This window comes from Macrosteles quadrilineatus, unplaced genomic scaffold (assembly GCF_028750875.1).
Source record: "Macrosteles quadrilineatus isolate MER2022 unplaced genomic scaffold, UCM_ALF_1.0 Scaffold_2__2_contigs__length_208266976, whole genome shotgun sequence".
NCBI classification, from domain to species: Eukaryota; Metazoa; Arthropoda; class Insecta; order Hemiptera; family Cicadellidae; genus Macrosteles; species Macrosteles quadrilineatus.
In genome coordinates, this window is record NW_026542595.1 from 106,633,428 (window position 1) to 106,655,504 (window position 22,077).

The window sequence follows — 22,077 nt, forward strand, 5'->3', positions numbered from 1 at the left end:
TAGGGGCGTTAGACAATATTGCTTTCCTCAATGATTTATTCCCAGCTCAAGCAAAGCTACATAGAATCATAAGATAAAATAACACAGAGATATTAACCCAGACATTGAATGTGATAGGGGCGTTAGACAATATTGCTTTCCTCAATGATTTATTCCCAGATCAAGCAAAGCTACTTAGAATCATGAGATAAAATAACAGAGATATTAACCCAGACATTGAATGTGATAGGGGCGTTAGACAATATTGCTTTCCTCAATGATTTATTCCCAGCTCAAGCAAAGCTACATAGAATCATAAGATAAAATAACACAGAGATATTAACCCAGACATTGAATGTGATAGGGGCGTTAGACAATATTGCTTTCCTCAATGATTTATTCCCAGCTCAAGCAAAGCTACATAGAATCATAAGATGAAATAACACAGAGATATTAACCCAGACATTGAATGTGATAGGGGCGTTAGACAATATTGCTTTCCTCAATGATTTATTCCCAGCTCAAGCAAAGCTACATAGAATCATAAGATAAAATAACACAGAGATATTAACCCAGACATTGAATGTGATAGGGGCGTTAGACAATATTGCTTTCCTCAATGATTTATTCCCAGATCAAGCAAAGCTACTTAGAATCATGAGATAAAATAACAGAGATATTAACCCAGACATTGAATGTGATAGGGGCGTTAGACAATATTGCTTTCCTCAATGATTTATTCCCAGCTCAAGCAAAGCTACGTAGAATCATAAGATAAAATAACACAGAGATATTAACCCAGACATTGAATGTGATAGGGGCGTTAGACAATATTGCTTTCCTCAATGATTTATTCCCAGCTCAAGCAAAGCTACATAGAATCATAAGATAAAATAACACAGAGATATTAACCCAGACATTGAATGTGATAGGGGCGTTAGACAATATTGCTTTCCTCAATGATTTATTCCCAGCTCAAGCAAAGCTACATAGAATCATAAGATAAAATAACACAGAGATATTAACCCAGACATTGAATGTGATAGGGGCGTTAGACAATATTGCTTTCCTCAATGATTTATTCCCAGATCAAGCAAAGCTACTTAGAATCATGAGATAAAATAACAGAGATATTAACCTAGTCATTGAGTGTACTAGGGTCGTTAGACAACATTGCTTTCCTCAATGATTTATTCCCAGCTCAAGCAAAGCTACATAGAATCATAAGATAAAATAACACAGAGATATTAACACAGACATTGAATGTGATAGGGGCGTTAGACAATATTGCTTTCCTCAATGATTTATTCCCAGATCAAGCAAAGCTACTTAGAATCATGAGATAAAATAACAGAGATATTAACCTAGTCATTGAGTGTACTAGGGTCGTTAGACAATATTGCTTTCCTCAATGATTTATTCCCAGCTCAAGCAAAGCTACATAGAATCATAAGATAAAATAACACAGAGATATTAACCCAGACATTGAATGTGATAGGGGCGTTAGACAATATTGCTTTCCTCAATGATTTATTCCCAGCTCAAGCAAAGCTACATAGAATCATAAGATAAAATAACACAGAGATATTAACCCAGACATTGAATGTGATAGGGGCGTTAGACAATATTGCTTTCCTCAATGATTTATTTCCAGATCAAGCAAAGCTACTTAGAATCATGAGATAAAATAACAGTGATATTAACCTAGTCATTGAGTGTACTAGGGTCGTTAGACAACATTGCTTCCCTTAATGATTTATTTCCAGATCAAGCAAAGCTACTTAGAATCATGAGATAAAATAACAGAGATATTAACCTAGTCATTGAGTGTACTAGGGTCGTTAGACAACATTGCTTCCCTCATAATACAGGTAAAATAGGCATGTAATAACAAAAAAATTGGTCCGTTGATAAAACTTGGTGAAAACTTTCCTTTTGTCATAAGAATTAAGAATCTTAAGAGTCCACAAAAAATTTTAGGTGGAAGGGTGTTTTTCGGGGGGTGGGGGATATCACTTTGAAAATCTGAAAATTCATTTTGACGAAATATAGGCATGTGACACATGTTTTTTGGGTTTTTTTATGCAGAATCGAATAAAGATAAGAGTCAAACGATATAACCTCCATACAGGGTGATTTGTACTCAGTGTGACAAATTTTTTTTTTATGTAAGTACAAAGTAAATGAAGTGTGATGATGCATATCAAATGTTCCAAGTCTCAAAATTAGCGTCCCAAAAAATTGTTTTATGTTTTTCAAAAATAACCATGCTTTTAAACTTAATACAGCGATTTCTCAATTACCTGTATATGGATTTGAGTAGATAATGTCATTTTCGTGTTCTACATTAAATTTTGAACAAGAATAATGGAAAATGATGGAGGATCAGTTGTAAAAACTCCATTGTAAATAGATTCTAAGATAAAAATTAAGATATTTGATAAAAATTAGTAATGGTGATATATTCATTTTATTACATCGCAATATAGTATCACGAGAAGCAATAACACAGCGACATAAACCTAGACATTGACTCTGCGACGGTCGTTAGACAATATTGCTTTCCTCAATGATTTATTCCCAGCCCAAGCAAAAATACATAGAATCAGGAGGTTTAAAAAACACAGCAATATAAACCTAGTGTGCAAGGGTCGTTAGACAATATTGCTTAACTCAATGATTTATTCCCAGCTCAAGCAAAGCTACATAGAATCAGGAGATAAAAAAAAAACACAGCAATATAAACCTAGCGTGCAAGGGTCGTTAGACAATATTGCTTCCCTCAATGATTTATTCCCAGATAAAAAAAGCTACATAGAATCAGGAGATAAAAAAACACAGCAATATAAACCTAGCGTGCAAGGGTCGTTAGACAATATTGCTTTCCTCAATGATTTATTCCCAGCCCAAGCAAAAATACATAGAATCAGGAGGTTTAAAAAACACAGCAATATAAACCTAGTGTGCAAGGGTCGTTAGACAATATTGCTTCCCTCAATGATTTATTCCCAGCCCAAGCAAAAATACATAGAATCAGGAGATTTAAAAAAACACAGCAATATAAACCTAGTGTGCAAGGGTTGTTAGACAATATTGCTTCCCTCAATGATTTATTCCCAGATCAAGCAAAGCGAAATATAATCAGGAGATAAAATAACATAGAGATATTAACCTAGACATTGAGTGTACTAGGGTCGTTAGACAATATTGCTTCCCTCATAATACAGGTAAAATAGGCATGTAAGAACAAAACAATTGGTTCGTTGATAAAACTTGGTGAAAACTTTTCTTTTGTCATAAGAATTAAGAATCTAAAGAGTCCACAAAAATACTTTGAAAATCTGAAAATTCCATTTTGACGAAATATAGGCATGTGACACATGTTTTTTGGGTTTTTTTTATGCAGAATCGAATAAAGATAAGAGTCAGACGATATAACCTCCATATAAAGAGTTTTTGTCTTGATTACCTCTTATATTCCATAATTTTCTCGATTCGTAGGCCTACAGGTAAGATAACACCAAAAACACCATAGTACAAGCAATTTTGTCCGTTGATGAATCAGAGTTAAAACTGTACTGCACTAAGTATGCCCACTTAGTGGGTATATACTTACATAATACTTTGTAGTATTAATATAAGTATGCATAATGGGTAACTATAATATGAAATTAATAAATAGTTTAGGTGATATTGAATATATTGTAATGATATAAAATATTAAAGAAAAAACTTATGTTAAATAATTTGACTATAAGCAAAATAAACAAGTGCTTTATACTAATTATCTTCTTCACAAAAATGGTTTGCTTTCATTCAAGTATTTTTGTTCAATGAGTGTTGGTCCTTTCTCTTCTACTTCTGTATTCAGACACAGACATGTAATGCCTTCACACTCCTTGCATAGATGTGTGCGTCCAAGTGATTCCACCCTTATTGCAGCTGCAGTGTTTTGTCAAACAATTTTGCTTTTGCATATACCTGACACCAACATCAGAATAGTTTCTGGGGTTACATCCAATGTTATTTTATTTGGTAGCAACAAATTCTCATCCTGTCGTGTCCAACCATGGTCCAATCCCACTGTTCAGGCACTAATTTATTGCCAAACCATGGCTGAACTTGGTAATAACATCTGTATGAGTGCTGAGCTGCACTATCTGGCGAGGGTAGCAGCGAATCCAGTTTGCGCTAGCCTTTTTCAAAGATTTTGAATTAGTTTGTATGCCCATTCATCTACGGGATGTTTACCTTTTTTCTCACCATACCTGGACAAAAATAAAGTTTCTCCAGCTTCTTTCACTTCAATTTGTGTTGAACCTTTTGAGTTGAAAGTTGATATAACTTTGTCCATAGCAACCTCAGATTCCAGTATTTTAAGGATATGTTTTTAACCTTTCCTAAATATAACACTAGTGCTGTCACAACCACTAAATGAATAGCCCAGCAAATACGTAGTTGCCCTTCCAAGCTAGGCCTAGGTACTTGTTAAACCTAGTGTTATTTAAAAATAAAATAGATATAATTGAAACTCCAATCAGGTAATTGGAAATTCGCTTAGTCTGCAGGTTTGCTGCGGTGGGGGTATATTTATGCGCCATTTTGATTCTATATTCTTATGGCAAAAGAAAGGTTTTAAGTCTCATACATCAACGAACAACATTGTTTGTATTATGGTGTTTTTGGTATTATCTTACCTGTAGACCTACTAATTGAGAAAATTATCGAATATAAGAGGTAATCAAGACAAAAACTCTTTATATGGAGGTTATATCGTTTGACTCTTATCTTTATTCGATTATGCATAAAATAAAACCCAAAAAACATGTGTCACATGCCTATATTTCGTCAAAATGAAATTATCAGCTTTTTAAAGTGATATCCCCCCCCGAAAAACACTCTTCCACCTAAAATTTGTTTATGGACTCTTCACCACTTCCTACGCCGCGGACCTGTTTCCCTCCCTTCCCATAGCATTTTAGGATTGCCCATACCCTTATCTTATCGTCATATACAGTTCCCACACTCCGGACAGCTCGCTTTGACTACTTCCTTCACCACTTCCTACATCACGGGCCTGTATCCCTCCCTTTCCCATAGCATTTTAGGATTGCCCATACCCTTATCTAATCGTCATAATAGTTCCAACACTCCAGTCAGCTCGCCTTGACTACTTCCTTCACCACTTCCTACGTCGCGGACCTGTTTCCCTCCCTTCCCATTGCATTTAAAGATTGCAGAAATCGTCATAAACAGTCCTCACACTCCGGACTGCTCGCATTTACTACTTCCTTCATCACTTCCTACGTCACGGACCTGTTTCCCTCTATTCCCATAGCATTTTATGATTGCCTTTACTACTTCCTTCACTACTTCCTACGTCACGGACCTGTTTCCTTCCCTTCCCATAGCATTTTAGGATTGCAGATACCTTAATGTATTCGTCACACATCCTAGATTCACATCCTAGAACAGATCCTAGACTTCGCACTGCTACCCTTGACTACAATGTATCGAGTAATCTTAAGTATAATCTTTGCTCAATATTAACAAGTGATGTTTTCTCCTTTTGTACTGTATTTGTAATTTGCTAGTATACTGTGGGTAGTTGGCTTATTATGAACACATGCTACAACTTCAAGTCTTTTGTTTACTTTTTCCTTGTTATTTAATTTAGCCAACATGGTTACCTAGCAACCCATAAGACTAATGTTAAAAAAATGTGATTTTCAGTTTCATTTTTCTACGTAATTAGATTATTGTTGGCAGTTCTAACTGCATGAAACTCGTTTTTAGGCCAGAAATGAACTATTTACATTTGAAGAAAATCGTCGGAGCCGTTTTCGAGATCTTTGTGCAAGCAAGCAAGCAAACATTGCTCGTATAAGAGTATAGGATAGTTTATTAGTAGAGAAAAAAGGTATTTAATTGAAGTAAATTTTTAATTAATATTTATTTAATATACTACTAGGGTTATAATGAGAAAAATATTTACTTACCATAAAGTGCCAACAAACACAATATGCCCAATAGTGCTGTTATCATTGTTAGCTTATTTGAAGCGCTTTCTTGTGTCTCATTTTGAATCTTGACCTTTTGCAGGATTTCTTCAAGTACTTTTATAACTTCTTTTTTGTACGTTGATTTTTCTTCCCAATAATCCTTCCTGCAAAAAGTTTTTGGTATTATCTTACCTGTAGACCTACTAATTGAGAAAATTATCGAATATAAGAGGTAATCAAGACAAAAACTCTTTATATGGAGGTTATATCGTTTGACTCTTATCTTTATTCGATTATGCATAAAATAAAACCCAAAAAACATGTGTCACATGCCTATATTTCGTCAAAATGGAATTATCAGCTTTTTAAAGTGATATCCCCCCCCCCCGAAAAACACTCTTCCACCTAAAATTTGTTTATGGACTCTTTAGATTCTTAATTCTTATGACAAAAGGAAAGTTTTCACTAAGTTTCATCAACGGACGAATTTTTTTGTTATTGGTGGCTTTTTTTGTATTATTTTACCTGTAATATCAATGATTTATTCCCAGATCAAGCAAAGCTACACAGAATCATGAGATAAAATAACACAGTGATTTATGCTTCTATATGACTTTGTTTAGATATTACTTTACAAGTCTTTGGTTAACATAGTTTGTTAATATAAAATTAGAGATATTGCTACCCTGAATTATTTATTATCAGCTCAAGCAAAGCTACATAAAATCACGAGATAAAATAACAGCGAAATTGAGATAGGCATTGAGTCAGTGACGGTCTTTAGAAGATATCGCTTCCCTGAATAACTTATTCCCAGCACAACATACAAATAATAATTTTTAAAACAATTTAATCTACATTCATAAACTAATGTTTACGTGACAAGGGGATCCACGTGGGTAATTACACAATTTAATAGGGTATAAAACTTATGTCTATAGCAACAAAACTATAAAGCCTTCTTTATTACCTTTTTATCTTACCTTCTATTCTTACCTTATCAAATATCTAGAGCTACACCATAAAGCCTAAAGAGTTATTTACCATCCTCAACCCGGTTGTAAATAAAAATATTTGTCTATTTCAAATCCGTTTTCATAAACTGTTGCGTCCGTCTTGGGTTTTCAATGTGACTGAGGTTTAACATTCAACTAATAATGCATCAGCAGGATTACAATTCATATTTAAACCGTTGTTAAGGAAATTAGTTACCAATAATGGATCTTTAAAAGTGAACTCTAGAACTAATTGAAAAGTAAGGCGCAAAAGCCCTTTGAGAAAGTACCTTTTCCGTTATCATTCGCAGGTGTGCAAGACCATAAACTTAAAAATGAAAAATCGGTAAAAAATGGTTAAGTAGGATGGCTGGGCGTTTACCGGATAAATCCTCATTGAATTAAGTAAATAGATTTGGTAAATTAGGAATGCCAAATTTTAGACATTAAAATATTAATATAGGTGTAGTTGCAACTAATTATTGGCATTCTTAATCCTAATTTCTAGAAATTAGTTATTTCGATTTACTTATCACTTCGGATGTTTTTGCTAAGATTAATAACATCTTAAACATCTTGAGGAGTTGGGGACCTGTCCACTGTCTCACCTTGAAAATGCTAATAGAAAGAATTCTTAAAAAAGGTGAAAAAGTATGTAGCGGTGCTATTACTCAATATTGTTTTGAAATTTTGGTGTATATTTTTTATGTGGATATGAAATGCAACATTTACCTTCACCTTAAATTTATTGTAAGACAAGTTACATGTGACCTGTATTTGCGAGGCCCATCATTCAAAGTAACTATAGAACTAACTTATGGCTGCTAAGTAGCCTAGGCCTATCTCCTAACATGCCATTAGTCTAAAAGTTAACTTAAGTTAGTCCGATTCCTTACCAGATTCATTTAAGTTAGACCACACAGTTATTTAGATGTGGTAAACGACTTCCTAAACCTACAGAATAGCCTAGCCTAGACCTGTTTCTATATAACTCGGGCCAACAAAAAAAATTAAGTTAAATCTATCAAGAACTTACCTCAATCATCACAGGCCCATATATAGCCTGTGAATCTGTTTCTGTTGAGTTTTAGCCACTGGTAGGCTTGATAAGTGCTTGGGCACAACACTTTGATCAGCTCTTCTTTTAGTGCCATTGTATCCATGTTTAATTAGTGTAGGTAGGGCCTAGGGCAGAAATACGAATTAGCCTAGGTTAAATAGGCCTATGCCTAACCTATAAATTAGCCTATCAAGAAATAACCGATATCAAATTATTAGCCTACATCATGTAACGAATTACATGTTGGCGTATCAAAACTATCACAAAATCTCTATTAATGCCAAAACCGCATTAACTTAAGAGTTAAGTTAGATGTTACATCTTACATCACATCACATTCACAAATTTAATTTCCAACTCCAACATGGCGGATTCCAGCCAGAATCCAGAGAGAGACCGGGGCAGGATTAGCGCCAGAATTACGTCACTTTTTTCACCCCTCCATCCCCACCACTTCCACAATAGGGTTCCACCTAGCATGGTCAAGTCAGGATTTAGGAGCTTCTTTTAATGCTGTTGAACATCATAGAACAGAACCAACTTGTTTAATTGAAACAGCTGTTAAGATTCATTAATTCCATTTCTCATAAGGTTAACATGGGAAACTCCAGAGCCACTGGGGCGGAGCCGATTGGACGGATCACGAAATTGATGGTGTCTGAGTTTATCACTGCCAAACAAATATATATACATACAAACATCCTCTTTTATACTTATAGATATTTATGCCTGAAATATATATTTTTTAAATCATCCTAGGTCTAAAATATTCTATTTTACCGTTACTCACTGTGTAAGCAACACTATAGAAATAATCAAAGGTAAATCTTAATTGACTGGTTGTATCTGAACACAACGCTGGTTACATAATCGGATCAGATGAATTCCGTGTTTATGATTGGTCCAAGTTGATTAGCGCGGTTCGGATAGTTACGTCATCGGAGCGTGGTTTATCTGATATCGGATGTATTGGGATTGCACATCAACATACCGCAACCGTGTGTGAAGCATTGCATTTCAATAATTTAGTATTTTAAAGTGTCTTTTTACGGTTATAGGTTACGGAGAAAATTAAAAAAAAAAAATTAAAAAATTCCCATGTTATTCTTACGGAGAATACATAAACTGTTGTAGTTTGCTTGTTTATCAATAAATTTTAATAAAACTTGGCAAATGTATTTACTTTAAACTATGCTATTATTAAATAAATAAAAAAACGTGCTTTATTACTCTCCCTGTAGCAGCAAACCCAGGTACTCATGAAGCCTAATTTTATTGATATAGATTTAATTTAAAATCAAATCAAGCAAATAGAAACTCACTTAGTCTGCAGGTTTGCTGTGGTGGGGGTATTTTGCCAATTCCGTGAAATTTAGAGACGGCATCACAACCAGTGATTGCAAGGAAAATTAAAAGGTTGATGCAGATCTCTGGAGGGAGTTGAAAACACAAAAAACCTAAACATTTGTATTATTTTAATTATTAACGGCCGCCATTTTGAAAAGACTTAATCAAACTCGACAGTAGGTCATTGCTGTATTGGCTGTGGGTATGCCTCAGGTATACACTCGCAAGGTCACGGTTGAAGTTGAACCCGAGGTTGAAGATGAAGGAGTCGAAAAAGTGCAGCAGTTGTGTGTTGAATAGTGTTACGGGGAAGGGGACCCCATAGACGTACTCGACGTCTTCAGGATGGGTGCGAATGTAGATCATGAGGAGGGGAAGCGCTGAGGTGTTGCTGAGGCTGGTGAGGCACGTGTCGAATCTGTCCCGCCACAATTTCTTGACGGGGTTGAGGAAAGGACATCGGGTGTTTTGACAGTCGCTATGAGACAGGTGCGTACAGCGACAAGGTGTAGGGTCGCTGGGCCGAGCAGCCAATGCTAGGGCACCACCTAAGGCTCGCGAACCACTCATGGCGTTGACAGGCGTTGTTCGAGGTAGCTCGAACATCCGAAGCTGCTATTCAACATGTCATCCGTCAAGACCGTCCACGCATGAATCTGCTAACAGACTACATAGCCATCCATCCTCTCATCCAGGCATTTATCATGGGAAGGCGGACGAGCTACACACACGTCGGTGTTCCTGTCAACGCCATGAGTGGTTCGCGAGCCTTAGGTGGTGCCATGAGTGGTTCGCGAGCCTTAGGTGGTGCCATGAGTGGTTCGCGAGCCTTAGGTGGTGCCATGAGTGGTTCGCGAGCCTTAGGTGGTGCCCTAGCATTGGCTGCTCGGCCCAGCGACCCTACACCTTGTCGCTGTACGCACCTGTCTCATAGCGACTGTCAAAACACCCGATGTCCTTTCCTCCACCCCGTCAAGAAATTGTGGCGGGACAGATTCGACACGTGCCTCACCAGCCTCGGCAACACCTCAGCCCTTCCCCTCCTCATGATCTACATTCGCACCCATCCTGAAGACGTCGAGTACGTCTATGGGGTCCCCTTCCCCGTAACACTATTCAACACACAACTGCTGCACTTTTTCGACTCCTTCATCTTCAACCTCGGGTTCAACTTCAACCGTGACCTTGCGAGTGTATACCTGAGGCATACCCACAGCCAATACAGCAATGACCTACTGTCGAGTTTGATTAAGTCTTTTCAAAATGGCGGCCGTTAATAATTAAAATAATACAAATGTTTAGGTTTTTTGTGTTTTCAACTCCCTCCAGAGATCTGCATCAACCTTTTAATTTTCCTTGCTATCACTGGTTGTGATGCCGTCCCTAAATTTCACGGAATTGGCAAAATACCCCCACCACAGCAAACCTGCAGACTAAGTGAGTTTCTATTTGCTTGATTTGATTTTAAATTAAATCTATATCAATAAAATTAGGCTTCATGAGTACCTGGGTTTGCTGCTACAGGGAGGGTAATAAAGCACGTTTTTTTATTTATTTAATAATAGCATAGTTTAAAGTAAATACATTTGCCAAGTTTTATTAAAATTTATTGATAAACAAGCAAACTACAACAGTTTATGTATTCTCCGTAAGAATAACATGGGAATTTTTTATTTATTTTTTTTAATTTTCTCCGTAATCTATAAACGTAAAAAGACACTTTAAAATACTAAATTATTGAAATGCAATGCTTCACACAAGGTTGCGGTATGTTGATGTGGAATCCCAATACATCCGATATCAGATAAACCACGCTCCGATGACGTAACTATCCGAACCGCGATAATCAACTTGGACCAATCATAAACACGGAATTCGTCCGATCCGATTATGTAACCTGCGTTGTGTTCAGATACAACCAGTCAATTGAGATTTACCTTTGATTATTTCTATAGTGATGCTTACAACTTAACTTTTAAAATGGATAATTTTTAGCCCTCGGATGAATTTTTTTGATTTTTCAGGGATGAATATCTTACACTTAATTTTACATGGTCAAATATCTGCATGCTATATCCATATACATTAAAGAATATTGGGCGACAGCTTCAGGTACAGAAATCATTGACGATTCCTTTTATATTGCTTTTATAGTGAAGACATAAGAAGTTTATCTACTTGTTTTATTACAATGATAGAAAACGGGTTTTCCTAATGACAAAGTAACAATAATACAAAGATTATTTTATATGCATGATAAATAATAAACATTTAATTCCATACTCCTAAAGAAATAACATCCAATATAAAATAAAATGAAGAAAGTTGTCAATAGTTTACAAAATATTATTAATATTGGTTTATTTTAATGTAGAATTTAGAGAGAGAGAGAGAGTAATGGCGTAGTTTGACACAAAATCTGTCCTGTGTGTCACGAAGATAGGGGTGAGATAGTTGTCAATCCATACGAACTGTCAAACTCTTATTCACCCAGTCTCGGTCGTTAACTACGGCATTCAAGCGAAAGTGAAATATGTTCAACACATCGTTTATAACGGTCGACACTACTTTCAACAGCTCTTCTCTGTTACTAAAAACTCTTCGGATTGATATTCTAAACAATCATGTTTTGAAGCACTTATAGTTGTGCTTATCATAATCATTGAAAAATTGTTTCTTAGCCCAGTCAATGAAGACACAAAAACGACCAACGTCGGAACAAATTAGTGACAAGCAAAACTATATACCACTGGATAGTACACATATAGATGTACATTTTCCAAAAAGTCCCCTAAAATCCCCCCGGTGCTTTCCCCCCCACCCCCCCTCAAAGTCAGGAATTGCAGGGTTTTACTAAATCACGCTTAAGTCCAGTATGGTTTATCCGATTGTAATCATTTATAGCTCGTTATATTTCTAAATAAATTGTCTAAAATAAGTTCCTTTACACTTATGCGTTAAATCCAATACTTTCTTCAAAATTTAATGATAAACTCTAAAAATAAGCAAATCTTTAAGCCGATATTTCAGTTTTTCTGTCGTAGTTTTTTAAATAGTAGAAAAAATGAAAAACACCTTCTCTAAAGGTTGTAGAGAATGTCTTTCTGAACATTTTCATATAAATAAGTATAGGATTGTGATATAAATATGGGCAGGGGAACGGTAAAACGAGACGAGAGTCTGGGCCTCGACGACGCAGCAGTTGTCGTGCCGCGCGCCGCCTTATAACCGCGAGTGAAGTTATCCACCCTGGGTAAGGTACAGTACAGAATGAGTTTGTTATGCAAAATCAATTATCTATTATTGAGGTTTGAACTAATACTGTCAGAGACTACATAGTAGACTTTAGTGTTGTGTTATAGTGTAGTGTTTAGTGTTCTTTTTTTTTTTTTTTAATTTATCGTTATTATGAACAGCCTAATGCGGCTATGAGTAAAAAAACTAAAACACTAGTTCAGCTTTTGAAGTATGATAAGATATTTAAAAGAAGTATTGATTATATTGAACTATTATGTACATCGTGAGTTTTCCATAATCGATTAGTCGCCTCTTTTAAGGTCATCGGAAATTATAACAGCTATTCTTTCTTAAAATTAACGCCTGTAATACTTCGCAATTGCTTGAATTCGAGCAACAGGTACAGACGTTACTTATAAATTCAAACATAAATTTAACTGTAAACAATCCTACCTTGACAGTTACATTGCTTATCACAGCCTTTTGTTTTTGCACCTTGGTTCAAAGTAGCTGGTGTCATAAATGCAAAATATTAATAGTGCTGGACCCTGTTTGTAAACCTTATAACTTTGTAATGATATTGAATATCATAGAACCAACTTGTGCAGTTGAAACAGCTGAAACAACTCTTTAATTCCTTTTAACTACGAATACTCATAAGCTTAACATGCCAAACACCAGAACCACTGGGGTGGAGCCCGAAAGGTTTTTTTTGAGATAAGAATAATTATGTCTATATGTTAATCGGGAATGTCAGCTATTATAATGCCAACTTTCAGCCCAATCCGACCAGTAATTAAAAATGATTGAACTTCAAACAAACAAAAACACAAACTTTCACATTTGTAATATTAGTTTGAAGTAACAATCAACATTCAAAATACATCAATATACATTGTAAAGTTAAGTTTTGCAAGAGACGGTCTTTGCGACTAATTCTTTGGGTTTTGGCTCTCCTACCAAGTAGTATGGGGGTTGAAAGGATGATATACGGTTCAATGAGCAGAGTGACCGCTCCGCGCGACCGGTCTCTACCCTTGGGGGGCCATAAAACTAACACTCGTCAAAAATCTGACCACTCCGCGCAACCGGTAGGTGCCCCTCAAAAGGACTTAACACTATTGTACAGAGTAGCTTAAAGCGAAAAGATGGTGTTCACGAAAAAATTGAAGGTAAACAGACCATTAAAGTTCATAAAAAGTGTAGGCATGATTATACTAGACCTTCAAGCATTGCCGCGGCGGTTTTGTCATTGGGTCAGAACTATGTATCCCTTCAACATCAACACGGCGAAACGTGGGGGAAGTATTTGACTTCACAACTAAATGTTTTATCTGTGGAGATTCGGCGTTAGTCACTTCCAAAACTCCTCTGGACCGAAGGAAAGAAATTCGAGTTGTGGCAACACTAGAAATAAGGGAGAATTTCCTTCAGAAATGTGACGAATGGAGTGATGATTGGGGAGAAAGAGTAAGAGCTCGTTTGTTGAACGTGAGTGACCTTGTTGCACCTGAGGCTCGGTATCACAAAAAGTGCTTCACATCGTTTTCTTCTTCTGGAGAGGGCTCTATTGGAAGGCCAGCTACTGCCGAAGATCATTTTGCCAAGCTGTGTGACTACATGGAAGAAAGTGACGAATGTCAGTTCACTATTAAGGAGCTTCAAGACTTACTGAGCAGAATCACGGGAGTAACGGATATGTATTCAGACAGATGGCTAAAAGAACGTCTTGTAAAACATTTCGAAGATCGTATCTTAGTGTCTAGCGTGTCAGGCAAAAAGAATTTAATCTGCTTGTCTGACACAGTTAATAAAATTATAGATAGCTGGTACAGAGATCGAGAGATTGACAAGCAGGCTGAAAAATTGAGGATTGTGACAAAAGCAGCTGATATAATAAAGGAAGATGTTCAAAAGATGACTTATGACACTCAGTCTTATCCAGGCGTCGATGAAATCAAAAGTGGAGATGAAAGTTTGATTCCCGAGTCATTGGCACTCTTCACAAGTAGGCTTACGAAGAAAAGAACGTCATCAGAACAAAGTAGTATGAAAAGGAAACGTATCGTTATTAATCATGCGATCATTTCAGCTGTCAGGCCACGATCTTTTCTGTCCTCAGTACAATTGGGGCTCAGTCTAACACTTCATAGGTTATTTGGATCCAAGCATTTAATAAACATGCTTAACTCAATGGGAATTTGTGCGTCCTATAATGAAACGTCTATTTACTTAAAACTCACTAATCACTGCGGGATCGCCTGTAATAAAGGAAGAAGCCTTTATGCAACACGTTTTTGATAACGCCGATGTTAATGTGAGAACACTAGATGGCCTGAATACATTCCACGCTATGGGAGGTATTCAATGTATCACACCAAAGAAATAATACAAGTTTAGGTTTAAAGCCAACCAATCAATGTTATCTCTGACAGTATTAGTTCAAACCTCAATAATAGATAATTGATTTTGCATAACAAACTCATTCTGCACTGTACCTTACCCAGGGTGGATAACTTCACTCGCGGTTATAAGGCGGCGCGCGGCACGACAACTGCTGCGTCGTCGAGGCCCAGACTCTCGTCTCGTTTTACCGTTCCCCTGCCCATATTTATATCACAATCCTATACTTATTTATATGAAAATGTTCAGAAAGACATTCTCTACAATCTTTAGAGAAGGTGTTTTTCATTTTTTCTACTATTTAAAAAACTATGGCAGAAAAACTGAAATATCGGCTTAAAGATTTTGCTTATTTTTAGAGTTTATCATTAAATTTTGAAGAAAGTATTGGATTTAACGCAAAAGTGTAAAGGAACTTATTTTAGACAATTTATTTAGGAATATAACGAGCTATAAATGATTACAATCGGATAAACCATACTGGACTTAAGCGTGATTTAGTAAAACCTTGCAATTCCTGACTTTGAGGGGGGGTGGGGGGGAAAGCACCGGGGGGATTTTAGGGGACTTTTGGGAAAATGTACATCTCTATGTGTACTATCCAGTGGTATATAGTTTTGCTTGTCATTAATTTGTTCCGACATAAAACCTTTATTGACTGGGCTATCTGCTAAATTCCGGAAATTGAAATTGCACCATGGTAATAATTTAAGTGCTCTTTTGAAAAGTGTAAATATTTCCTACCCAATACTTTATGGTGAAAATAACATTGTATTGCTAAAGCCTATACATATTTGAGAATGCAAACTCTAACCATTTTCCTGTGTCAAATTAACATAATGTGTCTGGGTAGACGAGTAGTTTTAGGACTCGCTTTCTAATCTTAAGGTTGTTTGTTCGAATCTGCCACGGTCGATTTCGGACTAGTTTAATATGTATTTGTCATTGGGATCAAAATCAACCGTGTTCTATAAATATAGTTAGTTTTTAGTGAACAAGAAGACATTGCTAACCAAAGAAACAAAAAACAAAACATTTTTTAACGGTGCAGTAGTTTCAATGTCGATTATGAGGTATTTTATACTATGTGGCGTAGCGATAAACAAATACAAATATATTTCATACATATAAAAATACGGTTTTGAAATCGGATCAATCAACTGGCATAATCAGGGGACGGATTTTAACGAGTGATAATTTTTAAAGTTTACTTCCTCAACTTCATGATTCTTATTTACCTAAGGGATTAAAAAACTACTTCGATGCATTAAAACACTGTTATAGTTGACTGTAGATACAGAGGGCTCATGAGGGGGAGGGTGGGTCTAGTGTTAGCTCACGTCTTCAGACACCAAGGTCCTAGGTTCAAATCCTGCCAATATCCAATGGATTTTATCCATGTGATAATGACGCGACCGCCTGAATAAAGTGTAAAACTTGTAAATGTGGGACGATAAATAAAAAAAATCATAGACACAGGATATTTGCTCTCTAGTCTAACTATTATGGCCATGCAGTGGTTTGTTTAGACTACTATATGTTTGTTAGATCTGAAACATTTTCAACGCTTGTAAACTTAAATTGCTTTCCAGCTATCGGTGCCAACACTTCCTTTTTGTTAAAAGATAAACACTTTTCACGGAGTCCCCTGAAAGCAACTCATCCATCAAAACTTTAGATTAATAACTTGAAATTCCAGTTAAAGTCAAGAGAGCGGACACTTGGTTTACAAGAGTGATTGCAGTGCCCTGAATTTCTCCTTAGAAACCGTGACATATATATATATATATATATATATATATATATATATATATATATGTATATGTATATGTATATACAGGGTGACAAAAAAGTCTGGAAACGGCTTTATATCTTTTTAACTAAATTCGTTAGAAAATTCAAACCTTTTACATCGACTTATATGTATGAAAACTACTTTTTGCAAGTATTACCATTTTTTTACCTTCACCAGGGGACGGCCCACGAGGAGTAGGTACATAATCTTTAATGTAAGCATAGGTTGATATGCACATCATTTTAAAGGTCTGGTCAAGTGGAGTTTATTGCCGGAAACCGCGTCAAAAAAGGTTCATTCGTTACAAAATGGCGGCATTTCAAAGTTCTTGCGGAATATACCTGCACAGGCCTTAGTAATGGTAAATACTCATAGTCAAAATTAGCCGGGAAATCTGAAACCCGTTTAAATTAGTTTTGAAGATTGAATAAACTTAGTCTATGGGCTAGTTGACTTTAAAATACAATTTCAGCTCTCAAGATAATGTTTAATACGAGTATTTACCAATATTAAGGCCTGTAAAGGTATATTCCACAAGAAATTTGAAATGCCGCCATTTTGTAACGAATGAACCTTTTGAGATGCGGTTTCCGGAAATGAACTCCACTTGACCAGACCTTTAAAATGGTGTGCATATCAACCTATGCTTACATTAAAGATTTTGTACCTACTCCTTACGGGTCGTCCCCTGGTGGAGGTAAAAACATGAAAATGCTTGGAACAAGTAGTTTTTATACATGTAAGTTGATGTTAAAAGTTTGACTTTTCTAACGGATTTAGTTAAAAAGATATTAATCACCCTGTATATATATACTCTTGTAGTATACATATATATATATATATATATATATATATATATATATATATTTGCAATTAACATAAGTTTAATATGGAGAAATATATTTTTAATTCATAACTAAAACACTATGTGAAATCCGGATACATTTTAGATTTAGGCTGCTAGGATTTGACCTCTAGTTGTATACTGGTTAACATTGGATGCTTTTGAAAGGTTTGAGTTTTAGCCATGTAGCTATGATTATTTTTGTAATTCTAGTTTAAGTGATATTATTGTAGTATTTAATATCAATGTAAAGCTTAGTTAATAAGAAATATTACATTACAATCAGAATACAGATATCCGTACATTAAAGAAATAAAAGGTAGGCAATTCAAAATAGTTTAAACGTTTTAACAAATAGCCGACATTTTTAAACCAAATTTAACTTTAAATAGTCAAATTCTGATTAAACAAAGATTTTTGCATTCAAAAGGCATTTAAATTTATGCATACTATGACATGAGTTTGTATTTGACAACTGAGATTCAAACTAGTGAACCTCTGGTTTCGGAATATCCAGCATTAAGAAAACATTCAAATTAGTTTACGTTATTCCTTAGGGTTGGTTAATTGGAAAAACATTCATCTTATCATTGTATGTCAAACAGCTTGTCTGAAATTAGTAGTAGACACCTTACGGGATTCACTATGTAGTAAATTAAATTGTATAATACGTTAAAAAATCAAAAGGAATGTAACAAGTGATACGAGCGTATTTCAGTTAAGGTTTTATTCATACTTTTTTAGTTTTTATTTTGTTCAGTTTGTGATTTATGTCTAGAATCAATAAAGCTTAAACTTTCGGTTTCATAAGTAATAAATTAACCAACGTGCGAGGCTCTAAGAGGCAATAATGCTTTAGATAGTTACTCTCTGATCATTTATCTTTTTAAGCTAGCCTCTAAAGGCAATTGCCTTGTCTTGGATCCTGGAAGAACATTGTTTATACACATGATTTTAAAATTTAATACCAAGTTCTGAAACATTAAAACTACTAGATTACAGTCATGTAATTTTAAGAGCAATATGGTTCTTTGTTTGATTTATCTATTGGTCAAACCATTCTGAGACAAAAGTGTTGTAGGCCTAATACAAAATTAGTTAGATATAGTACGAGTATTTGTTCTGGGAGCACAGATGAAACATAGTTAAAATTATTGATAGGATATTGAACCTTATATTTAATAATTAAAATCTTTAATATCTAGTAGTAGGAAAATTAACTCTAAAACTTAAGGGGCTGGATGTACCGTTATTACCTTACTCAATTCAATATTTTTAATTGAAGTATCAGAACAAATATTTATTAGATTCGAAAGTATAAAGAACAAGAAATTTTTTGTTCATAAATCAGTTTTCTTAAGAGGGAGGGAGACTGTAAGAATATGTGTAGGCAAATCTCTGAATGATCATTGGATTTAGAAATGCCATTGTAAAACAAATTAATCACAACAATGCCTGAAATTCTTTTGCGTAGTCTTTTTGTTACTTTTTAGTGTATGATTATCATAAAGTATTAAACTTCAAAATTTTTTTGATATGCAAAATTTCTTAAATCGTCAACAAAATTGAAAAAGGTAGTTTTAATATTTAAGGGTAACACCAAATGTTGTAGCTTTCTTTTATTTGATCAAGTAAATAAAAGAAACTTACAAACACTCCTGTTTTAAATATGAATGTTTATAATTACGATCGATGTTTCTAAATTAGTTACACACAAATACCATTATTAAAAATGCCCAATACCATAATCAAATAAACTGAAAAACGATTTGAACGTTATGAAGGTTGTATGATATTTCGCAATCTATGCTTTCATCTTTGACAAGAAATTAAACGAAAATGTAAATCAAAGCGCCGAACTCAATGTTTACTAAACACTCGGTCAAAGCAGATGACCTGATCAAAGTTTGGGGAAAGTCACTTTAGCCAATGACATTTACCAGATGGGGGCAAAAGCTATTACCTAACTAACTACGGTGTATCGAGTTTCATTTTATTGGGTTATTTCCCTTTAAATCTCTAAGCTAGGCAATCAGTTGCTGAAACAAAGGAAATCAGATTAAGATATATTGAATGAGTGCCAATAAGGTTTCAAAATTCAAGTACAACGTTTATCAATACTTTCAGGGCAAACAACTATCGTATATTTCAAATTTGTATTTTATCATTTGACTATATACAGAATAGACTTCCTATGTAATATAAAAATTTGAAGTCTAGAAAATAGATGAATTTCAGGACCATCTCACCAGAGTTTACTAGTGTAATGGGTTACAACATTTACAACATGTGTAATTAATTAAAAACAATGCAGTATCATAGCAAACAGCTGATTGATTTATCACTTAACATAGAATATTGTCATTAGTTAAACCATCTCAATAGATTGCACTACGTTTTTTGGCTTCAGATTTTTACCTAACCCGCCATGTTAAACTTCCCTATCCCAAACGTGATGTATACAACTTCCTTACTTCTCGAGTGATGTAAAGTTGGGAAAACTCACTCGGTGAGGTAATGAAACCCATTTAAATAACATTGAGTGCTTAACTTAGAAAATATACCTCTATGAAGCTAACGACGTTCAACGCTAGAAATCAGCTGTGCGCTTGAATTTTATTGTTATGCTTTCAAGAATTTTTCTAACCTAGCTTTTGTTTGTAAATGAACGTGTAAATTTATTGTTAGAAGATGAGTGAAATGGATAATGAAAAATATTGTTCGTAACCTCCTGTATATTGTCGGGTCAGGTAAAATCTTGTACGTTACACGTTACGCAAGAGCGTGTAAAAACGCTCTTACTACACTTGTAAGGTAAATAGCTATTACATTACTTGGGAAGTCTATTCTGTGTATAGTCAATGATTGTATACAACTGGGGTAGCAGAGGTAAAAATGTTCACCTGGTAATATAAAGTACACCGGTTTGATCCTGAAAAGTGTATACATTTTCGTTGGGCCGAAATTGAATTATTCATTGATTGAACCCAGCTGTTCTTGGTCATTTGGGCTTAAATAATTAGTTCTGGTGTAACAGCTGACCTTAGTCAGAACAAGCTGCACAACGTATCTCGCTCCATTCTACACACATCCTTCACTCATATTTGGATTGAAATACACATCTAGGTCCCATCTCAATTGATAATAATAATTATGATACTGTTAAGTCCACTTACCTTTTATCGTAATTTCGTCTTTTTACCTTAAAGATGTCCTAAGTATGCCAAGTAATAATAATATAGTTGTGATATAATTATAGTGAAACTTCTTGTAAAGTTAAAACGAAAATATACAATTGTGTACTTGTTCTAGGAAAGACGCAGACGTCAACATGGAAGGCCAGTTTCTCGTTCGACAAATTTACGAGGACGAGATCACTTACAATTTAGTTGGAGCAGCTGTCAAAATTCTGAGTAAGTAACAGTTTTCGTTATTCTTCAAACAGTTTTCATGGTATAGACCAAAACATTTAATAGAATAACAATATATGTTTTCATGTACAAAGGTTTTTGAAATAAAAGTATAAAAACTCATTCCAAAACTTCGACCGGAGTTAATTCCAAATTTTAAAGTGTATTCCAGTATAGGCTTTTTATAAAATTGTTCTATCTAAAATCCATAAGATATTGATGTACATAACCGACATAAACACATTTTATGATTTGATATTCTGTAGGAGAATGCCTTCAATGGTACAGATGCAATTTAGATGCTGCGATCATTTAGCGTGTATCCATACTGTAGGGACTAAAACAATTGGACAAATTGAAATGGGTTGTTAGTTGTTTCTATCCTAAATAATCGGACTAAAACGTTTGAGAATTGTAGGTATGATAATTTTACATTGGTTTAATTATCGGTAAATGAATTTACAAGCTCTAACATCTATTTAATGCAACAGTAGTAGTACGTTAAGACCGATACTATACATGGTGGATAACCTCCCTCCCATCGACATGTAGATGTTAGACCATTTAGACGACTTTGAGACCAGTAACTATCCTCAGAACCACATTTGCTACGACGGAGGAAACGCAAAGGTTCTGGGGAAATGCAAGGACAAATCCATCGGTGGTTCACTAAGATATGTTTTGTCAGTCTGATGTCGACGCCGCATTGCTTCACGTAGATGGTACCAACTAAATAACACCGCCAGGAGACCAAAGTGAAGGAGACCAAAGGAGTAAATAAACCTTTGTAAGATGTAACCACCTACGTCAGTATGTCCTTATTTAGCTTTATTAGTACTCTCACTTACAAGTGGAGAATACCTCACTACAAATACATGAACCAACAGATATGATGTTACACCTTTTACAGCCCCAACGATCCATACAACTAGTGAAAGTATAGTAAATATCATCATTGAACACTACTAAAAATCTCTATATTACACTATTAATGATTTGGACGAT

General features: G+C 35.1%; 1 protein-coding gene across 1 annotated transcript in view; it reads left to right on the forward strand.

The window, feature by feature from the left end:
* Positions 1-22,077, forward strand: part of LOC128986167 (guanylate cyclase soluble subunit beta-1) — a 192,892-nt gene that overhangs the window by 126,638 nt on the left and 44,177 nt on the right. The window contains exon 3 of the mRNA XM_054406350.1: positions 20,975-21,075. Coding sequence (XP_054262325.1) covers positions 20,975-21,075 — 101 coding nt within the window. The remainder of the gene's footprint in view (positions 1-20,974; positions 21,076-22,077) is intronic.